The sequence below is a fragment of the Protopterus annectens genome, chromosome 6.part1 (assembly GCF_019279795.1).
Source record: "Protopterus annectens isolate FY-2018-M chromosome 6.part1, PAN1.0, whole genome shotgun sequence".
In the NCBI taxonomy this organism is placed as follows: Eukaryota; Metazoa; Chordata; order Ceratodontiformes; family Protopteridae; genus Protopterus; species Protopterus annectens.
Window position 1 is genome coordinate 85,071,571 of NC_056738.1, and position 19,128 is coordinate 85,090,698.

Here is a 19,128-nt window from a genome sequence, read left to right on the forward strand (position 1 = left end):
AGACTGAAGAGCAAGGGGTACCATTGCTGTCTGGGCCAGTCTGGAACAATGTGAATAGTCTTTGGCACTTCCTCCCAGATCTTGAGAAGTACCCTGGGAATCAGGGGCAAGGGAGGGAATGCATACACAAACAGGTTGCCCCAGTGGAAGGAGAGGGAGTCCACCCTCCATCCTTCTGGATGGAACTCTCTGGAGCAGAACATGGTTAGCTGGCGGTTCTCTGCGGTTGTGAAAAGGACTATGTCCAGGTTCCCCCAGTTTTTCCTGATGCTGAGAAAGGTCCTCCTGTGCAGCTGCCACTCATGGGGATCCAGGCGGTTTCTACTTAACTGGTCTGCCAGGGTACTCTCTTCCCTGGGATACAGTGAGCTATCAGATGCAGTCCCAGATTTGAGGTTGACTTCCAGATTTGCATAGCTAAGTGACACAGGGGGTAGGAGTGAGTGCCCCCCCCCCCTGCTTGTTGATGTACCACATTACCGTTGTGTTGTCTGTCTTGATTAAGAGCAATCCTGGTCTCAGGTGATCCTTGAAAGCTAGGATTTCTAGCATTTCTTTTAGGTTGATATGGAGGCACTGAAGCTCCTGTTCCCAAATGCCCCAAGTGCACATACTTCCTTGGTGTGCCCCCCAGGCCATGTCTGAAGCATCTGTGCTGACGGTGTGGGCCTGGGGAAAAGTGATGAAGGGTAGACCCTTGTTCAGGGTAGACGCCTCTGCCCACCATAGGAGCAGGCCATGTCTGAAGCGTCTGTGCTGACGATGTGGGCCTGGGGAAAAGTGATGAAGGGTAGACCCTTGTTCAGGGTAGACACCTCTGACCACCATAGGAGCTTCTTTAAGCAAGGAATCAGGGGAAACTGGTGTTCCAGTGACTGAGTGTTGGCACCAAAGGTTCCTGAGGTACCATTGCAGTTTCCTCATGTGCAGTCTGGCTAGGGGTGCCAACAGGATGCAGGAGGCCATGTACCCCAGCGCCTGCAGGAATTTCATTGCTGTGAGGTGGGTCCTGTGGGCCAGCTGGGAAAAGTAAGAGGGAAGGAAGCTCCGCTTCTCCATAGGAAGGGAGGCTGTTTGTGTTGATGTGTCCAGTAGAGCTCCCAAGGTGGTTTACCTTCTTGTGGGGTGAAGTTGGGACTTCTGGTTGATTGTGAATCCCAGGGAGGTTAGTAGAGTCTGAAAAAAAGTAAGGCCCTGCAGGAGTCCATCTTTGGTGTTCACCTGGATGAGGTAGTCATTCAGGTAGGGATAAATCTGTACGCTCTTCTGTCTGCAAAAGGCAATGACAGTGGCCAGGCACTTGGTAAAGACTCTGGGAGCAGTAGCTAAACCAAAGGGCAGAGCAGAGTACTGAAAGTGTTCTGACACTGCTCTGAAGTGCAGAAAACTCCTGAGGGACTTCCTTATGGGGATATGGAGGTAGGCATCCTTCAGATCTAGGGTCACTAGCTAAGCATGTGGTATCAGCATTGGCAAAAACTTCTGTAGAGTTGGCATTTTGAATTGTGGGAGCAGGAGGGAAAGATTCAAAGTGGATAGGTCCAGAATAGGGTGCCAGGTGCCCTTCTTTCTGGGTACCAGGAACAGTCAGGAATAAAACCCTTTTCCAGCTTGTTCCTTTGGTACAGGTGCCATGGCATCTTGGGCACAAAGCTCTGCCCTCTGATTTGCTGGTACATCCAGGAAACCTGAACATCTCCAGTTTTCCTTGAAAGAGAATCTGTACCCACTGGTAATAATTTTTAGGACCTATAGATCTGAGGTGATGGCCTGCCAATTTCTCTAGGATGAGGGAAAGTCTTCTTCCTAGTCTCTCTGGGGGGCAGAGGGGAGGGGAGAGAGTCATTGCGAGTCCTTGGAGAAGGGAGTGGGCTTAGAACTCACTTGCCTAGACGCTGTAGTAGTCCATTGTCTGGATCTCCGTTAGCTTTGTAACTAGTGCCTAGAAGACCTGTCCCTGCACCCCTCCCTCTGCACAGGTTTTGTCTGGGTAGGAAAAGACCAGTGCTTTGTGGGAAAGATCCTACTGAACCTGGGAGGCTGTACCTGCAAAAAATCATTCAGCCTGCATAGACTTGGCCTTGTCTTCCATTTTCTTAATAACCTCACCAGCTTTAGGTCCGAACAGCTGGTCCCTATCCAGAAGGGTGTCTAATAACTTGGACTTTACCTGGTCAGGCAATGGTTGTTCCCTTAACCAAGCATACCTTCTTGATCACTGAACCAGATACTGCAGCCCTGCTAAAAGCTTCTAGGGCATCAAACCCCCACAATGCAGGGAATGCTTGGCTACCTGGGAGCTAGAAAATATAAGATCCACTAGTTCCCTGGTTGTACTGCTGTCTCGTAAGGTGGACTTTTTTTTAATAATTCCAGCACATTTTGTTGGTGTCTGAGCATATGAAATTGACAATTCAGAGATCTAACGGCTAAAGTAGCAGAAGTGTAGACCTTTCCTAGTCTGTCTAAAGCTCAGCTTTCTATCAGTTGGGCTGTTTTTTTTTTGAGACGCTAGCCCTAGCCCCCTTAGGACCCTAAGTAATGACCTCTGGGTCAGATGGAGGGTTTTTAAAAAGATACTTGTGGGTGCCTTGCACCCTATACCTGTTTGGCTTCCTGGGGGCAGGGGGGAGAGAGTCCAGTGTGAGTGCAGATTCCAAGAAGACGTCCTCCACCACATCCAGGATTGGGGGAATGGCCAGAGGTTTGTGCTATGGCAGGTCAAGGAAAGTACAGTTTTGTACCTACCATGTAGATGTCCGAGAGGAATGCATCTGCAGTCTTTACAAATGGGTTGTCCTGTCGTCAGGCAGCCCTTCGGTCGGCCGGATTCCAAAGTCTGGGTCTGGCTTCGGCTGGTGTCGCACTTCACCCGACGTCATTGCGGCAGTTCTTCGGGTATAAAGGCATCAGCCGACGCCATTTTCCTCAGTGTTTCTTGCCCCAGATGCCAGGTGCCCTCTTGGATGGCTAAATTTGGATAAATGCCAAAGTTTCCAAATAGTAGAGAGCAAACACACAAAATAACATGTATGTACATATATACAAACAAATACACCATAATAGATCCCCCCCAAGCTAGCTGAAGATTGGTAAGTACCCTAGGAGTACCTCAGACATCTACATTTATGGTAGGTACAAAACTGTACTATGTCCTTCAAGGATGCATCTGCAGTCTTTACAAATGGGTAGAATACCATAGCTAAACTAGGGGAGGAGGCAATGAGAATAGATTATGGTGTAGTCAGGATCCCTTGCAAAACAGCAGTGGCAAAACCAGCACGGGATCTAGAGTATAGAGGTAAGTTATAATGCTTGGCAAATGTATGCACGGAGGTCCAAGTAGCAGCCTCTATAATGTCCTTGGTAGCCACTCCTCGTAAGAAAGCTGTGGTAGTGGCTGTAGCCCTTGTGGAGTGAGGCCTGATATTCTCTGGAGTTTTCTTTCCATGGTAGGAGTAACAAAATCTAATGCAATTTCCTATCCATTTGGAGATTGTCTGTTTAGAAATTGGTTTTCCTTCTTTTCCTGTTGCATATGCTACCAGAAGCTGGTCAGTTTTTCTATTGTTTTTTGTCCTGTCCAGGTAGTAGCGTAATTGTCTGTGTACATCCAAGGTATGTAAGAGCTTTTCTCCCCTGTTCTGTGGATTGGGGAAGAATGTAGGAAGGTGGATAGCCTGATTTAAAGAGACTCTGGATACCACCTTAGGCATAAATGTAGGATTTGTTCTCATGGACACTATCTTGATGGAAGATCAGGAAGGGTTGTACTGCCATTAATGCCTGTAGTTCAGAGACCCTTCTTGCTGAAGTTATTGCCAGCAGGAAAGCAGTCTTCCAGGATAAGTTTTGCAATTCTGCTGTAGCTGCTGGTTCGAAAGGAGGAAGAGTCAGTTTTTCTAGCACAAAGTTCAAGTCCCATGCTGGCAATGGAGGTTTCCTGGGAGGTTTTACATTTTTAATTCCTCTCAGAAACTGTCTGAGCAGAGGATGCGAGAAGACAGGAGGATCCAAGCTGTATTCTGCTGAAATAGCTGATGCATGTATCTTGATGGAGGAATAGAACAGGCCTGTATGGAAGAGCTCCGCCAAGTACTCCAGGATGTTGGCTATGTTTACCAGTGTGACATCTTGCCCCTTTGCAGTACTCCAGATGAGATATCTTTTCCATTTTGCTGCATAATTCTTTCTTGTTGAAGGTCTACGAGCCTCCAGCATTATGTCTTTAACCCTTTGGGATAATTCTGGGTTAATTGCTGTTATGTAATGTTCCAGGCAGTTAGCTGCAGAGTTTTTAGGTTTGGATGCAGAATGTTGTAGTTGTTCTGTGTCAGCAGTAATGGAATCAGGGGCAGTGTCCATATTTGTTCCCGGGACATGCTCCTCAGCAGTGGATACCAATGTTGTCTTGGCCAGTCTGGGGCTATCAGAATGATCCTCGGACGTTCCTCTTTGATCTTGAGAAGCACCTTGTGCATCAAAGGAAGTGGTGGGAATGCGTATGCCGTCAGGCTTTTCCAACTGAAGGATAGGGAGTCCACCTTCCAAGCAAGTGGGTGGTAAGTCCTTGTGCAGAATTTCTTCAACTGGTGATTGAATGGGGATGCAAACAAGTCTATTTGTGGTAATCCCCATTCTCTTGTGATGGTTTTGAAAATGTCCGGATGCAGCATCCATTCGTGGGCATCTGTTGTAGTTCTGCTTAATATGTCTGCTAGAATGTTTTCCTTCCCTGGTACATAAATTGCCTGTAACTGAATGTTGTAGCTGAGAGCCACATCCCATAGGTCCAGTGCCAGCCGGCATAGAGGGTATGAGTGTGTGCCTCCCTGTTTGTTGATGTACCACATAACTGTGGTGTTGTCTGTCCTTATCAACTGGCCTTCTTGGAGAAGAGGTCTGAAAGCCTGGATTGCCAATTTTACTGCCATCATTTCTTTTAGATTTATGTGCAGATGCAGCTGGTCTTGAGTCCATAGGCCTTGAATGCACTTGCCCATCATGTGTGCCCCCCAACCGAGGTCTGAGGCATCTGTCGTGATGGTTTGTCTTGGTTGACTTTTGCAGAAGGGCAGTCCTGTGTTTGGTTGACAGGCCTGAGCCCACCATAAGAACTCTTGCTTCAGGCATGGGATCATTGGAATTTTGGTTTCTAGGCTGTGCTTGTGTTGAGACCACAAATTCTTTAGGTACCACTGTAGCTTTCTCATATGAAGCCTGGCATGAGGGACCAGTATTATGCAGGATGCCATGAAGCCTAGAGCTTGTAGCACTTTTCTTGCAGTTAGACGGCTCTGCTTTGTTAATGCCAAGAAGTAGAGAGGAAGTTGCTCTTTCTTTTCTGCAGTTAGAAATGCCATTTGTTTTGATGTGTCCAGTTCTGCACCCAGAAAGGTTATTCTTTGGGATGGAATCAGCCTTGACTTTTTTGTATTGACTGTATATCCCAGGGCTTGTAGCAGGTAGATGACTCTTTGTAAGTCTTCTGTTAGTTTGTTTTTGTTGTCCGCTTGTATCAGGCAGTCGTCCAGGTAGGGATAAATTTGAATTCCCTGAAGTCTGCAATGAGCGATTACTGATGCCAGGCATTTCGTGAACACTCTGGGCGCAGTAGATAAGCCAAAGGGCAATGCTGAGAATTGATAATGCTCTGATCCTGCAAGAAATCTGAGGTATCTTCTGCAAATTGGTCTTATGGGTACGTGCAGGTATGCCTCCTTGAGATCTACAGTTACCAGCCAAGACTCCTTGCCCAGCATGGGAAGAAGCTGCTGTAGGGTCAGCATTTTGAATTTTGGAACAATGAGGAATGTGTTTAAAGCGGACAGGTCTAGAATAGGCCTCCATTTGTTTTCTTTTCTTGGTACCAGGAAGAGCCTGGAGTAAAATCCCTTCCCTTGCTCCATAAATGGTACCTTTTCCACAGCTCGCATTCCTAATTGAGATATTTGTTTTAGAGCTTCTGTCCTTTGAGAAGGTGGTAGGTTTGGCATTCCTCTCTTTCCTGGTAGAGTATGGAAATGGAACCTGTAACCTTTGTCTATAGTCTGCAAAATCCATTTTTCTCTTGTAATGCAGTGCCAGTTTCTTGAAAATAATGTTAGCTTTCCGCCTAAGGGTGCTTGTAGTTGTTCCCTGGTAGGCGGTGCCACCGCCAAGTCACTGTGATTGAGTTGTTGTAGTGGTGGTGGCTGTATCCGTGCCTCGTTGGTTGTTACCCTGCCACTGGCGACCCCTGTAGGCACCCCTGGATTGGTTTCTGCCTCTAGAGTGCCTATTCCTGCCTCTTTGTGCCTTAGAGGAGTCCGGAAAGGACCAATTCCTGCTAAACCTTGGAGGTTGAACTTGTAAGAAATATTTTACTGTTTGCACAGATTTTGCTTTCTCTTCCATCTTTTTTAGTACCTGCTGTGCGGGGGCACCAAATAAATTGACCTTGTCCATAGGTGCATCCAAAAGCTTAGATTTGACATGGTCTGGTAATGCCTGTTCTTTCAACCATGCATGCCTCCTGATAACTGTGCCAGTCATGGCCGATCTAAAGGAAGCCTCCAGTGCATCATAGCCACATTTTAAAGAATGGTTACTAACCTGCTGTATGTTATGTAACATTTCTTGAACATACTTTTTATCTAAAGATTCTTCAGAGGACAGTTTTTTAGTCAACTGGTCAAGCATAAACTCTTGATATTGAATCATATGAAATTGGCAGTTCAAAGCTCTAGCTGACAAAGTAGCAGAGGTGTAAACTTTTTTACCCCATCTCTAAGGACCTGGATTCCCTTTCAGAGGGGAGGGGTTTTTTAGAGGAAGTAGCTGCTACAGCTTTAGGGCCCTGGGAGATAGTCTCTGGATCTGCAAAAGGGGCCTTATATAAGTGGTGATGAGTGTCCGGGACCCTGTAGTACCTATCGGGCTTAGCAGGAGCCGGAGGTAAGGTATCAGGAGCAGTGCAAGCATCATTAAATGCATCATCAACAACAGATAGAACTGGAGGTATAGCTAAAGGCCTATGCTGTGGCAAGTGTAGAAAGGTCCTAAGCCTTTTTCTAGAGTTTGAGAAATCTTGGCCCTGCCACTGAAATTGTTCCCTCATAGCATGCAAGGTTTCCCCAATGGAAAATTCCTCAGGAGGAGAGGCTGAAGGGATGGACTCCTCAGCATCAGAGTCTTCGTAAGGAGAATAAGAAGCCTCAGGAGGGTCTGTATGTTCTGAGTCATCAGAGGAATCATCTGTGGCTACTGGCTCAGGGGGCTCTGCTCTAGGCCTCTTTTCTGGAGGAGGGAGAGAGGCCCTGTCTGGATGAGGCTGGGCTCCACGGATTAAAGAGATGAGATCCTCTGCCAAAGAAAGCATATGGGAGCTGGTGCTGGGCCTGTGAGAGGGGGGCTTGGCAGGCACAGGTTTTGATGCTTTGGCTGCTTTAGCCCTGGCAAAGGCCTTAACAGACATAGCTGGAGGAGGCCTAGCAGCTCCACGTGCAGGGGTAGAAATATCTAGGGGAATGGTGTCTGATAAATCCTGTGAAATCGCAACAGAAGGTTGGATTTCAGAAGCCGTTTCTACCAGGATAGAAGAGGGCTCGGTAGAAGGCAAGATATCGGCTGAAGAAAGAACCGCTTGCTCGGTTTCGGCCGAAACCGAGACACTCGTGGTTTGCTTAACCGCGGTTTCGGTCGAAACCGCGGACCGCGAGTGTCGGTCCTTTTCTTTGCGCTTTTTGGTTATTTGCGTAGTCGGAGGATCCGACGGCATAATGTAGGCAAAATCGGAGCCGAAAATCTGCTCAGCAAAGTCCGAGCGGCGTCTAAGCGTCCGTCGGTTAAAAGAAGCACAGGCTAGACAAGCTGCTACGTCGTGGTCTGGGCCTAAACAATGTATGCAATAGGAGTGGAAATCTTTATGAGGTATTTGTTTCCCACAAGATAAACAGTTATTAACTTTCTCTGACATCGGCTGAGGCAAGAAAGTGTCCCCAACAGGGTACTTAGCTTTATAGAAGTCTTCGAAGTAGTATTCGGTAGTAGTAATCTCTGGATCTTACCGACCGGCACTTGCGAACAGCTTCTGCTTCGGGCGCCACGCGGCAAGAAAGACTGGGGAAAATGGCGTCGGCTGATGCCTTTATACCCGAAGAACTGCCGCAATGACGTCGGGTGAAGTGCGACACCAGCCGAAGCCAGACCCAGACTTTGGAATCCGGCCGACCGAAGGGCTGCCTGACGACAGGACAACCCATTTGTAAAGACTGCAGATGCATCCTTGAAGGACATCTCTCTCATTCTCTTCTTTGACTGAGGGTAATCCTGTGCCTGACAGTGAAAATGTTCCCTAAGGGAATTTAAAGTTTCCCCGAAAGAGAGGTCCTCAGGCGGGGAGGCAGAAGGAATGGGGTCCTCGGCATCAGAGTCCTCAACTGCTGCAAAAGGCTGCTCTTCAGTGTCCAACTCTTCTATTTCAGACCCTTCTGACTTCTGGTCAGAAAGAGTCTCAGGGGAAGTGTCACTCTTCCTTTTGGCTGGGGTGGCTTGGGTAGGCTAGCTTACTCTTATCAGAGTGATTAAATCCTTTGCCATTCTGAGCACCTGCTGCAACTGTGTGGCAGGCTGGGTGGAAGGAAGTCAGTGGCTGGGCCCCTGGGATGGGGTCTTTTCAGGGGTAGTCCTGGTCTTGGGCCTCGTGGATTCAATGGCCTAATGGAAGGTTAGTTTAACCGGCGGCGTGGTCATCTGTCTCTGCCTAACGTCAGTCGTTGGTAATGGTCTCTACAGAAGCCCGTGCCTGCAAAGCAGCTTCAGACCCAACCACCGGACTGAAGGCCAATGTACCGGCAGGAGAAGATGGATCTGGCAGCATAACTGACTCCAAACATGTCTCGGTGGAGGCCTGCAACAGTTCCTTGGTTAGCATCAGGGGCTGCAAAGGCGCCTCACTGAGTTCGGCTCCTCTAATGGATGGAAGGCTAGCTGACTTCGGATCATAATTGTCAGACGGCCTAACTCTCTGAGGCCTATCCTTTTCCTTATCTTTTTTGGAAATTCACCAGCAGCAGCTTGACCGACCAATGGCATTTTGCGGTGAGAAATACTGTCGCTCAAGTGTCTAGCTACAATTTCAGCCCTTCTCCTAATAGTCTTAGCATTAAACAGAGCACAGAACCGATATCCGAGGGCACTGTGGCCTGGGCCTAGGCAGGTGACACACAGGGTATGAAAGTCTCGGTGTGGGATCCATTTTCCACAACGGAGATAATTAACTTTCTCTGACATCGGTTAAATACAAGAAAAGGCTTCCCAATGGGGTACTTAGCTCTAGACGGTTACTCCCTCACTCTGGCAACAGCCAACAGATGCACTTGCGAACTGTTGCTGCTTCAGGCTCCATGGCAAGAAAGACTGGTGTAATGTCGGCTGCCTCATTTTATAGCCCTAATGACCTGACGTCAGCTTCAGACACCAGGCAGCCGATGCAGGAGGGAAACCCCTTACTCTAGTATTCGGGCAGACTGAGGGCTAACTAGCAATGATGACTGCAACAGTGAAACACAAAGAACATATTTAGGTTATCTTATCTAACAAGTCTGGAAGTGAAATGTCTAAGAATATGGAGACACCACTGCCTTTAGCGCCTTCATCTAATGCAGTGGGTTGCAATGTGTTACAGACACTGAAATACTATTGAGAGTGCTTTTATTGGTCTTGAACCAAATTTCTGTGATGCTACATTCATTCATTGATGTTTTCCAGGATAAGGAATGCTTGTAGGGAATGGAGTTTTGTTAAGGCTCCTAGTGTTCAGCAGTAATACCTTAATGTTATTCGGATTCTGTTTTATGCTGGAAACTTTAGAAAACTGAAACTGCCTAAGAAACTCACTATAGGGTGGACAAGTATTTAGCCAATATACAAATGCCTTGGGGAAAAGGTGAAAGTCATCATAGCAGTTAAGAAAGTCTGTCATCGCCTCCCAAGCCAATATCAATTGTATCCTCTTTGAATGACACCAATACTGATTTTAGCCTCAAGAGGACAAATGTTGAGGACTTGATGCAAAGAATGGCTTTGATGGGATAGGGACTTACCTTGCTGCCAAAGCCTCAACAATGAGCCCATAGTACCTAGTAGTCTATGGCACCAAGAGAATGGGTTTCAAGACCACACTGTCCAAAAGGGTCAGTGGAAATGGAAATCATTCCACCGGTGCCATGACACAGATGCATTGGGATAATCCTCTGCTCCAAATTCCTGATGCAGACACTAGGCCTGGGAAAGGAGCATATGAGGTTGTGGGAATGGGACTGTCAGTCCTAGAAACAGAGGGCATTCTGGACATCCACCTTAATTTAAGTCTTAACCAATGCCCACATCATCTTGTCCTAGCTGGCATGAGCAGCGGATCTCTAAAAATGACTTAGACTTCAAAGAAAGTGCTGAAAAGGACACTGGCACTATGGCACAAAGGGATGCAATCCCAACTGCAACCTAGGCGACCAGGTTTCAGTTAGTGGACCTGGGAGTGGGGCAGCCAGACAGGGAGAAAGAGTGAAGGGGTGTGGCCTACTCTCCTCCCCAGGAGAAGGTTTGTGTAGATTTAGATGCACACATGGCTGTATAATCTACTTGGTGAAGACAGGAGAGACCATTGCTCATACTGTGAGAGGAACAGGCAAGGCTGTTTGGAGGAAACACTCAATGCGGAATCACAGGATACCCTCTGCAGATGTACACTGCACATCTCATGCACACAGCCTCTGAGTGTATGCACTGTTACAGCGGGAAGAAAAACATGAAAAAGCCTCAAAAAACCCTAATGGCTGTCACAATGACTCCTCTCAGTTGACTCTTGCCTGGTGAACGTAATGGATAGACTTCTAGACCAAGAGAGGGTCAGATAGGGAGCACGCAGCAGAGGCAAAACAGAATAATGCTAAAGATGGCCAATATTTTAAATAGATAAACTCCCTCTCTGAGAAAAAAAAGGCTACTGAATCTCTTCAGAGAGGCCAGGTACTACCATAACCTCTATTTAGGAAACCCCAGAAAAAGGAAGCTTGGGAAGCTGGCAAAGGAAATGAGAATTTTCAGTTGTGGCGGGTCCGATTCTAGGGAATCAGGAAAAGTGGGGCAGTTACTGAGTCTGGTCCCCTCAAAACATCTCTTCTCCTCATCTCTCAGTCCTTTTTTTTTCTTGGAGGGAAGAAGCCTCATATGGATCAAATTATTATGGCATCCCTACAGAGTAATGGAATCAACTACCTTACAAACATCACAGTCCTGTTAAAGGTGCTCCAGATCTAGACAAACTGCACAAGTTACGAGTGTTCTGTGACAGAATACTGTAGTCACATTGGCCATACTTTGTAAATCCAAAGGCTTTATCCTTGTCTATCTCCCTGAAGAAAGGTCAGAATGGGAAAAAATAATCACTAATAACTGTGTGAAAAACTGGTTACAAAAAAGCAGCTATATTGCAACCTCCACCCTAATACCAAAAAATATTCTGGGTTCCTTATTAAAGTAAGCAGTTACACAGATACAACAACCTATGTGGATTTTTTTTAAATAACTGATAAAATCTCAGCAATTAAAGTACAGTTGTGTACACTTACCATAAATGTAGATGTTCGAGTGTATTCACTGCTGCAGTCATTACATTTGGGTAATCTGCTGGCAGGTTGCCCTCAGTCGGCCTGATTAACAAAGTCTTGGGTCCTGCACCGGTTACTGTCCCTTCTTCCATGACGTCAGGTCGTCAGGGGTATAAAACAAGCAGCCGATGCCATTACATCAGTTTTTCTTGCCCCAAATGTCAGGTTCCCCCCAAATGGGGAGCAAATAAATTTAAAAACACAAAAATATACCTCCAAACAAAAGCAAATACACCAAAAGGCCTTTTAAGCATAGTAAAAGAAAGTAGAAGTTATAGCCAGAGAAAAACAGGGGGCTGGAGGGTAACCAGGACTGCAACAGTGAATACACTCGAACATCTACATTTATGGTAAGTGTACACAACTGTACTATGTTCTTCGTGTTTCACTGTTGCAGTCATTACATTTGGGAAGATTCCCAAAGCTATGGTTGGGAGGAGGAAATTATACAGCATTAGGACCAGCTATAAGGCCCTGCAAGACAACAGTGGCAAAGCCAGCTCTGGATTTAGAGAAAACTGGTAAATGATAACGCTTGGTGAAAGTATGAACTGAGCTCCAGGTAGCAGCTTCTAGAATATCCCAGGTAGGAACACCTCTGAGAAAGGCTGTTGAAGTAGATGCAGCCCAAGTGGAATGGGATCTGATCCCCTGGGGGATAGTTTTTCCATGGTGCTTATAGCAGAAACGAATACAATGGCTTATCCATTTGGAAATGGTTTGCTTTTAAATAGCCTTTCCCTCTGCCCCTGCAGCACAATGCTACCAGCAGTTGTTCAGATTTTCTTTGAGATTTAGTCCTGTTCAAGTAAAATCTAAGTTGCCTGTGTACATCCAATGAATGCAGAATCCGTTTCCCCTTGTTCTGTGGACTGGGAAAGAAAGTTGGCAAATGAATGGAATGACTAAGAGCCACACTGGATACCACCTTGGGCATGAAGGATGGGTTGGTCCTGAGAGATACCCTGTCCGCATGAAAAATTATGAAAGGCTCTACTGCCACAGGAGCCTGTAATCCGGAAATCCTTCTAGCTGAAGTGACTGCTAAAAGGAAAGCTGTTTTCCAGAAAATAAATTTTAAGTCTGCAGTAGCAGCTGGCTCGAAAGGAGGGAGTGAGTTTCTCCAATACAAAATGAAGGTCCCAGGCAGGGGTTGGAGCTCTCCTGGGTGGTCTTAAGTTTTTGGCCCCTCTGAGATACTGCTTTAGCAGAGGATGAGAGGAGAGGGGAGGTTCTGTGTTGTAATGAGCTGAAATGGCCAAGGCATGGATTTTTATGGAAGAAAAGGACAGGCCCTTGTGTAGCATCTCAGTTAAGTATTGCAAAATCTGAGGAATGTTGGGGACTGCTGTGCTTATCCCTTGAGATAGATTCCAGAAACAGAATCTTTTCCATTTGTCAGCTTAAGATTTTCTAGTGCTAGGTCTTCTCGCCTCCAAAATGACATCCATCACAGGTTTGCTGAGTGACGCTAAGGGTGCATTTAGGTGATTAGCCACGCTGCAAGATTCAAAGTTTGGAGCTGAGGGTGCAGAGTTTGGTTGTTCTGCTGAGACAGTAAGGTAGGTGACTGAGGCAGGTGCCAAGGTGAAGTGTGTGACACACTGCGCAGGAATGGGTACTAGTGTTGGCGACGTCAGTCTGGAGCAATCAAAATCATGTTTGGTTTGTTCTGTTTGACTTTTAGTAGAACTTTGGAGAGCACAAAGCACAGACCGATAGGTTTTTCCAGCTGAAGGACAGAGCATCCACTTTCCAGGCTTTTTTGTGATGTGTTCTTGTGCAAACTCTGTCCAACTGAAAGTTCTGGGGTGAGGCAAAAAGATCTATGTCAGGGCCCCCCCCCCCCCCATTTGTGTCAACATGTTGAAAATCTGGTTCCAGTTTCCATTCGTGTGGGTCCATGAGATTTCTGCTTAGTTCATCTGCCAGAGTATTCAGCTTTCCTGGCAGGAATTGAGCTTGTAGTTGTACTTGATAGCTCAAGACAGTGTTCCACAATGCCATGGCTAGTTTGCAGTGGGGGTAGGAGTGTGTACCCCCCCCCCCCGCTTGTTTATGCACCACATAACTGTGGTGCTGTCCATCTTTATCAGTAATTGTCCTGGATGAAGGTAGTCCTTGAAAGCTGTCAGTGCATTCTGTACAGCTAGCATTTCTTTTTGGTTTATATGAAGGTGCATTTGATTTGGGCTCCATTTTCCCTGAATGCACTTCCATGCCAGATGAGCACCCCATGCATAGTCTGATGCATATGTAGGGAGTGGTGTGAATGGCAGTCCCTTGCTCTGGTGGCAGGCCTCTGCCCACCATAGGAACTGTAGGCGCAGGCAAGGTATAATAGGAATCATTGTTTCCAGACTGTGACAATGTTGATTCCATAGACTTTTTAAATACCACTGAAGTTTCCTCATATGCAGTCTTGCATATGGAATTAGAAGAATGCAGGAGACCATGAACCCCAAGGCTTGCAGTATTTGCCTTGCAGAAAGCAGGGAATTTTGTGGCCACCTGTTTGAAGTCAGTCACCAAATGAATTTGCTTTTCTGATTTTCTGGCGTAAGGAAAGCAATCTGGGCAGTTGTATTCAAGCTTGCACCCAGGAATGTAATTTTCTGAGGGGGTACAAGTTGTGATTTATTTCCGTTTATAGTGTACCCTAGACAAATTAGAACCCTTTTTACAAACGCCAGATGTTTTAGAAGAATGTCCTTGTTTTCTGCCTGAATTAGACAATCGTCCAGGTATGGATACAGCTGAATATTTCTTCGCCTGCAAAATGCAATTACTGGACCCAGGCACTTTGTAAAGACCCTGGGCGCAGTAGATAAGCCAAAGGGCAGTGTAGAGAACTGGTAATGCAAGTAGCCTGCTTTCAAGCGGAGGTATCTTCTGCAAGATTCCCTGATTGGGATATGCAGGTAAGCCTCTTTTAAATCTAGAGTTGCCAACCAGGCATCTTTGCCTAGCATAGGAAGTAACTGGTGAAGAGTGAACATCTTGAATTTTGGAATGTCCAGAAAGGTGTTTAGAGTAGATAAGTCCAGAATTGGACGCCATGATTTGTCTTTTCTGGGTACCAGGAAAAGTCTTGAATAGAAACCTTGTCCCTTTTCCTCTTCTGGTACTAGTTGAATAGCTCCCATGCTCATGAGGGAAAGTACTTGTTTCTGGGCCTCTGCCCATTGATTTGGGGGAAGGTCTGGCCATTCGTTTGGAGTTGGCAAAGTGTGGAAATGAAATCTGTATCCCTGGGATACTATATTTAAAACCCATTTGTCCTGGGTTATAACTTGCCAGTTTTTTGCATGAAGAGCCAGTTTTCCCCCCAAAGGGGCGGCTAAAAGGTAAGTGCTTGCTAAATGTAGAGGGAAGTCATTGAGACTGCTTACCATAGGGAGGTGTCTTGTTTCCAGATTTGGAAGAGGAGGCTCCCCATTGCTTTGTTCTGAAAGTCCCTTGGGACTGAAACCTGGTGCCTTTGGAATGTCTGGGTTTGACTTGAAGGAACTGGAAAGGACCAGTTCTTAGTAGGCCAGTGCCTACTAAATCTCGGAGGTTGCACTTCTAAGAAATCTTTCACAGTCTGCATAGATTTAGCTTGATCTTCCATCTTTTTTAGAACTTCTTCAGCCTTTGTACCAAAGAGACGGTCCTGTTGTAAAGGAGCATCCAACAATTTTGCTTTAACATGATCAGGCAGAGATTGCTCTTTGAGCCAAGCATGCCTTCTTAGCACAGACCCAGTTACAGAGCCCTGCAAGAGGCCTCCAAAAAATCAAAACCACTTTGCAAAGTATGTTTTCCAACTTGTTCAGCTGAATGCAACAGATCCTGTAAATTTTATTTTCCACACAGTCAGAAATCAACATCATTTTCAGTTTTAGCAGTCCCATGATATGCTGCTGATATTTTAGCATATGGAAGTGACAGTTTAAATCCCGGATTGCCAAGGTTGCAGAAGTGTAGACCTTCTTACCCTATCTATCCAGCGCCCTGGAATCTCTATCAGAAGGGGTAGGATTTTTAGCAGTAGACACCTTAATGCCCTTGGGGCCCTGAGAAATGGTTTCAGGATCCGCAACAGGATTTTTGAAAAGGAATTTGTGGGAGTCAGGAACCCTGTAGTATCTCTGTCTGGCTTACAAGGAGCCGGGCGCAGAGAATCAGGAGCCATACTAGATTCTGAAAACACATCAACAATGTCTAGAACAGGAGGTAGAGCCAAAGGCCTATGTTGAGAAAGAGGAAGAAAATCCCTAAGCCTCTTTTTAGATTCAGAAAAATCCTGACTTTCCCAGTGGAAATGTTCCCTTAAGGTATGTAAAGTTTCCCCAAAAGAAAAATCCTCAGGAGGAGAAGCAGAAGGAATGGAATCCTCAGTCCACATAAGTAGGTATAGACACAATTCCTGTTCATTACAAGAGTCAGAAGAAATAGAATCCTGTTCAGAAGACTCAGTCAATTTCTTGCCTAGGCCTCTTAGAGAGGGGGGGGGGGTTGGCTACCCCTGATGAGAGTAATTAAATCTTTAGCCATTTTGATCAATTGTTTTTTAGGCATAGGGGGCCTGGACATGTGGCCTAGGCGTCATTTTTTTTTTTTTTAGACAGAGGGAGATTTTGGCCTTAATATTGAAGATGGCGGCAGTTTAATATACAAATCTGTAGGCCTGAATACACCCTCAAAAGCCAGTGCCTACACAGCAGCTCCAGACCCATTCAAGGTAGAGACATCCGTGGGTTCCATAATTGAAGCATCTCGCGGCATACCGGACTCCGAATTGGTCTCAGTAGAGGCCTGCGAATCAGAAGTAGCGGGTATCAGGGGCTGTGAAAGCGCCTCACTGAGTACAGGCGAACTGGTGACTGGCTTAGGAGAAGCGTCGTTGGCAGTTTTGGACCTCAACGGCCTGTCTCTGTCTTTTTCTTTGCGTTTTTTAGGTATTCCGGTAGTCGGATTGCTAACCGTCATTTCTGGATAATTAAACCGTGAGCTAAAATATTTAGAAGCAAAAATGTACCGGCGACGAATGGTGCGTTGATTAAATAAATCACAGAACCGACAGCAAGGTACGTCGTGGTCAGGGCCTAGGCAAGGAATACAGTACAAATGAAAATCCTTATGAGGTATTTGCTTCCCACAAGTAATACAATTATTAACTTTTACTGACATTGGTAAGGAGCAAGAAAAAGTTTCCCCAACGGGGTACTTAGCTTTTTAGTTGAAGACTTCGGATCTGAAACTCAAAAACAAAAATTTCAGGAGTCGGCCGACCGGCACTTGCGAAATGCTTCTGCTTCGGGCACCATACGGCAAGAAAGACTGATGTAATGGCAACAGTTGCATGTTTTATACCTCTGATGACCTGTCGTCATGGAAGAAGAGACAGCAACCGACGCAGGACCCAAGACTTTGTTAATCAGGCCGACTGAGGGCAACCTGCCAGCAGATTACCCAAATGTAATGACTGCAACAGTGAAACACGAATATATCTATATATCTATATACATATATCTATATACATATATATATCTATATACATATATCTATCTATATATATATATCTATATACATATATCTATCTATATATATATATCTATATACATATATCTATCTATATATATATCTATATACATATATCTATCTATATATATATCTATATACATATATCTATCTATATATATATCTATATACATATATCTATCTATATATATATCTATATACATATATCTATCTATATATATATATCTATACATATATCTATCTATCTATCTATATACGTATATCTATCTATCTGTATATATATATATATATATATATATATATATATATATATATATATATATATATATATATGTATCTATATATTCTATTTAATTTAAGAAGTACGTGCTTGTTTTTTAATTTTTTTTATTTTCATTTTTGGATTCCAACCTTGTATTATCCTGAAGTGTGTACTAATATATGTACTGTAATGTTATTGAGTGTGAATTTTATTTTTTAATTATGAAACTTTTGTGATCTGGAGCTTTTCTCCTCGGGTCTCCACTGAAAATGGGCCACTGGTCCAGTTGGACCAAACCGGTTAACAAATGTCAATAAAAAAATATAGTGAAAAAATGCCCAACTACTTGGCCTAAATGCCTAAGGGGAGAGGGAAAGACAACTGACAAAAAACTATATAAAAAAAAAAACTTTTGAAAAATGCATTGACTAATTCTGATAGACTCCAACAACTGGAAATAATCAATCAGTTAGAAAAACGCTACTGAAATTATCAGCTGTATTGTTTGACGCAACAACTCTCGATTACTAAAAATCAGAAACCAGATCAGCAGGAGGCATGGCACACTGTGGGATTTAGAGTAGAAGCGGAAGCTCCAGGAGGGAGGTTGCTGGTTCAATGCTAACTAGGATGAGTAGTCCTTTAGTATGAAGGATAAGGACTGGATGATGTAAAGATTTCACTGCATAATGAAAATAGTCAATCCCTCTATAAAAAACAGATAAAGCCTTTATAGAGCTTACCAAAACATGACAAAGACCACCAAAGTATCTTCCATACAGGATTTTTCTTCTTAGTCTGCAGGAAGATCAATCCAGAAAATACAATGTAATTTTGCTTTTCCTTCAAATTACTTCTTCCATAACTATGTGATGCAGTAATGTAGAGACAATATGGCCTACCTTCAGGTTTCTTATAAATTCCATTTTGATTTTCATTTAATAACACGTGAAATCTACCTAAACAGCCAAGTAAAAGATTTTTAGGTATGATTCAAGAGCAAAAAGTTGATCTAAAATCAGTATGTGTATGAGCTGAAAGCAGTAACTCCTGGAATTTATGCCCTCACTACCACAATATCTTAAGGCCACAGTGTCTTCCCATATCTGAGAGTCTGGGAAATTAACAGAGAAGGAAAGTAGAAGAAAAGACTGACAAATGTACAGCAATCTTGGATTTTACACGCATACAATCACAACTGCAATTTTATGCAATTAAGCTGCTGTGTACATTACCTTTGCTTCATTGCTTACAACAGGCTTAACAGGAAACTGGACATCTGTAGCTTTCAGTATTGTATTTTCTTGCAAAATATCCTGTTGGGACTGGTTGTGACCAAAAGGCTACCAAAGAAACACGTGTGTTATACTTGTGTTTACAAACAATACAAAATATTTAAAATGGACCAAGAACCATTCATATGAAAATACCTTTCGTCCATAAAGACACTGGAAAAAAATCACACCGACTGACCACACATCAACTTTATTAGAAATCTTTGGTGGTTCTTTGCCAACTACAAAGCACTCTGGTGGCAAGTACCTGTCAAGTAAAAAGCAAGACTGCATCAGCAATGTTTTTTGACAGTTTATCTTCAAGCAACAATATTTACTTTTAGATTAACAAGTGTTTTAGACAGCATTTTGAACATATTACAAGACAACAACAAAAATAAACAGCCTTTAGTAT

The 19,128-nt window shown here is 44.5% G+C and overlaps 1 protein-coding gene across 1 annotated transcript in view; it reads right to left on the minus strand.

Annotated features, from left to right (window-relative positions):
• The window catches only part of TLK1 (tousled like kinase 1), a gene marked incomplete in the record, with an annotated part of 2,832,579 nt that overhangs the window by 95,411 nt on the left and 2,718,040 nt on the right, over nt 1–19,128 (minus strand). The window contains 2 exon segments of the mRNA XM_044075520.1: nt 18,675–18,782; nt 18,870–18,981. Of these exon segments, the coding sequence (XP_043931455.1) occupies nt 18,675–18,782; nt 18,870–18,981 (220 nt within the window).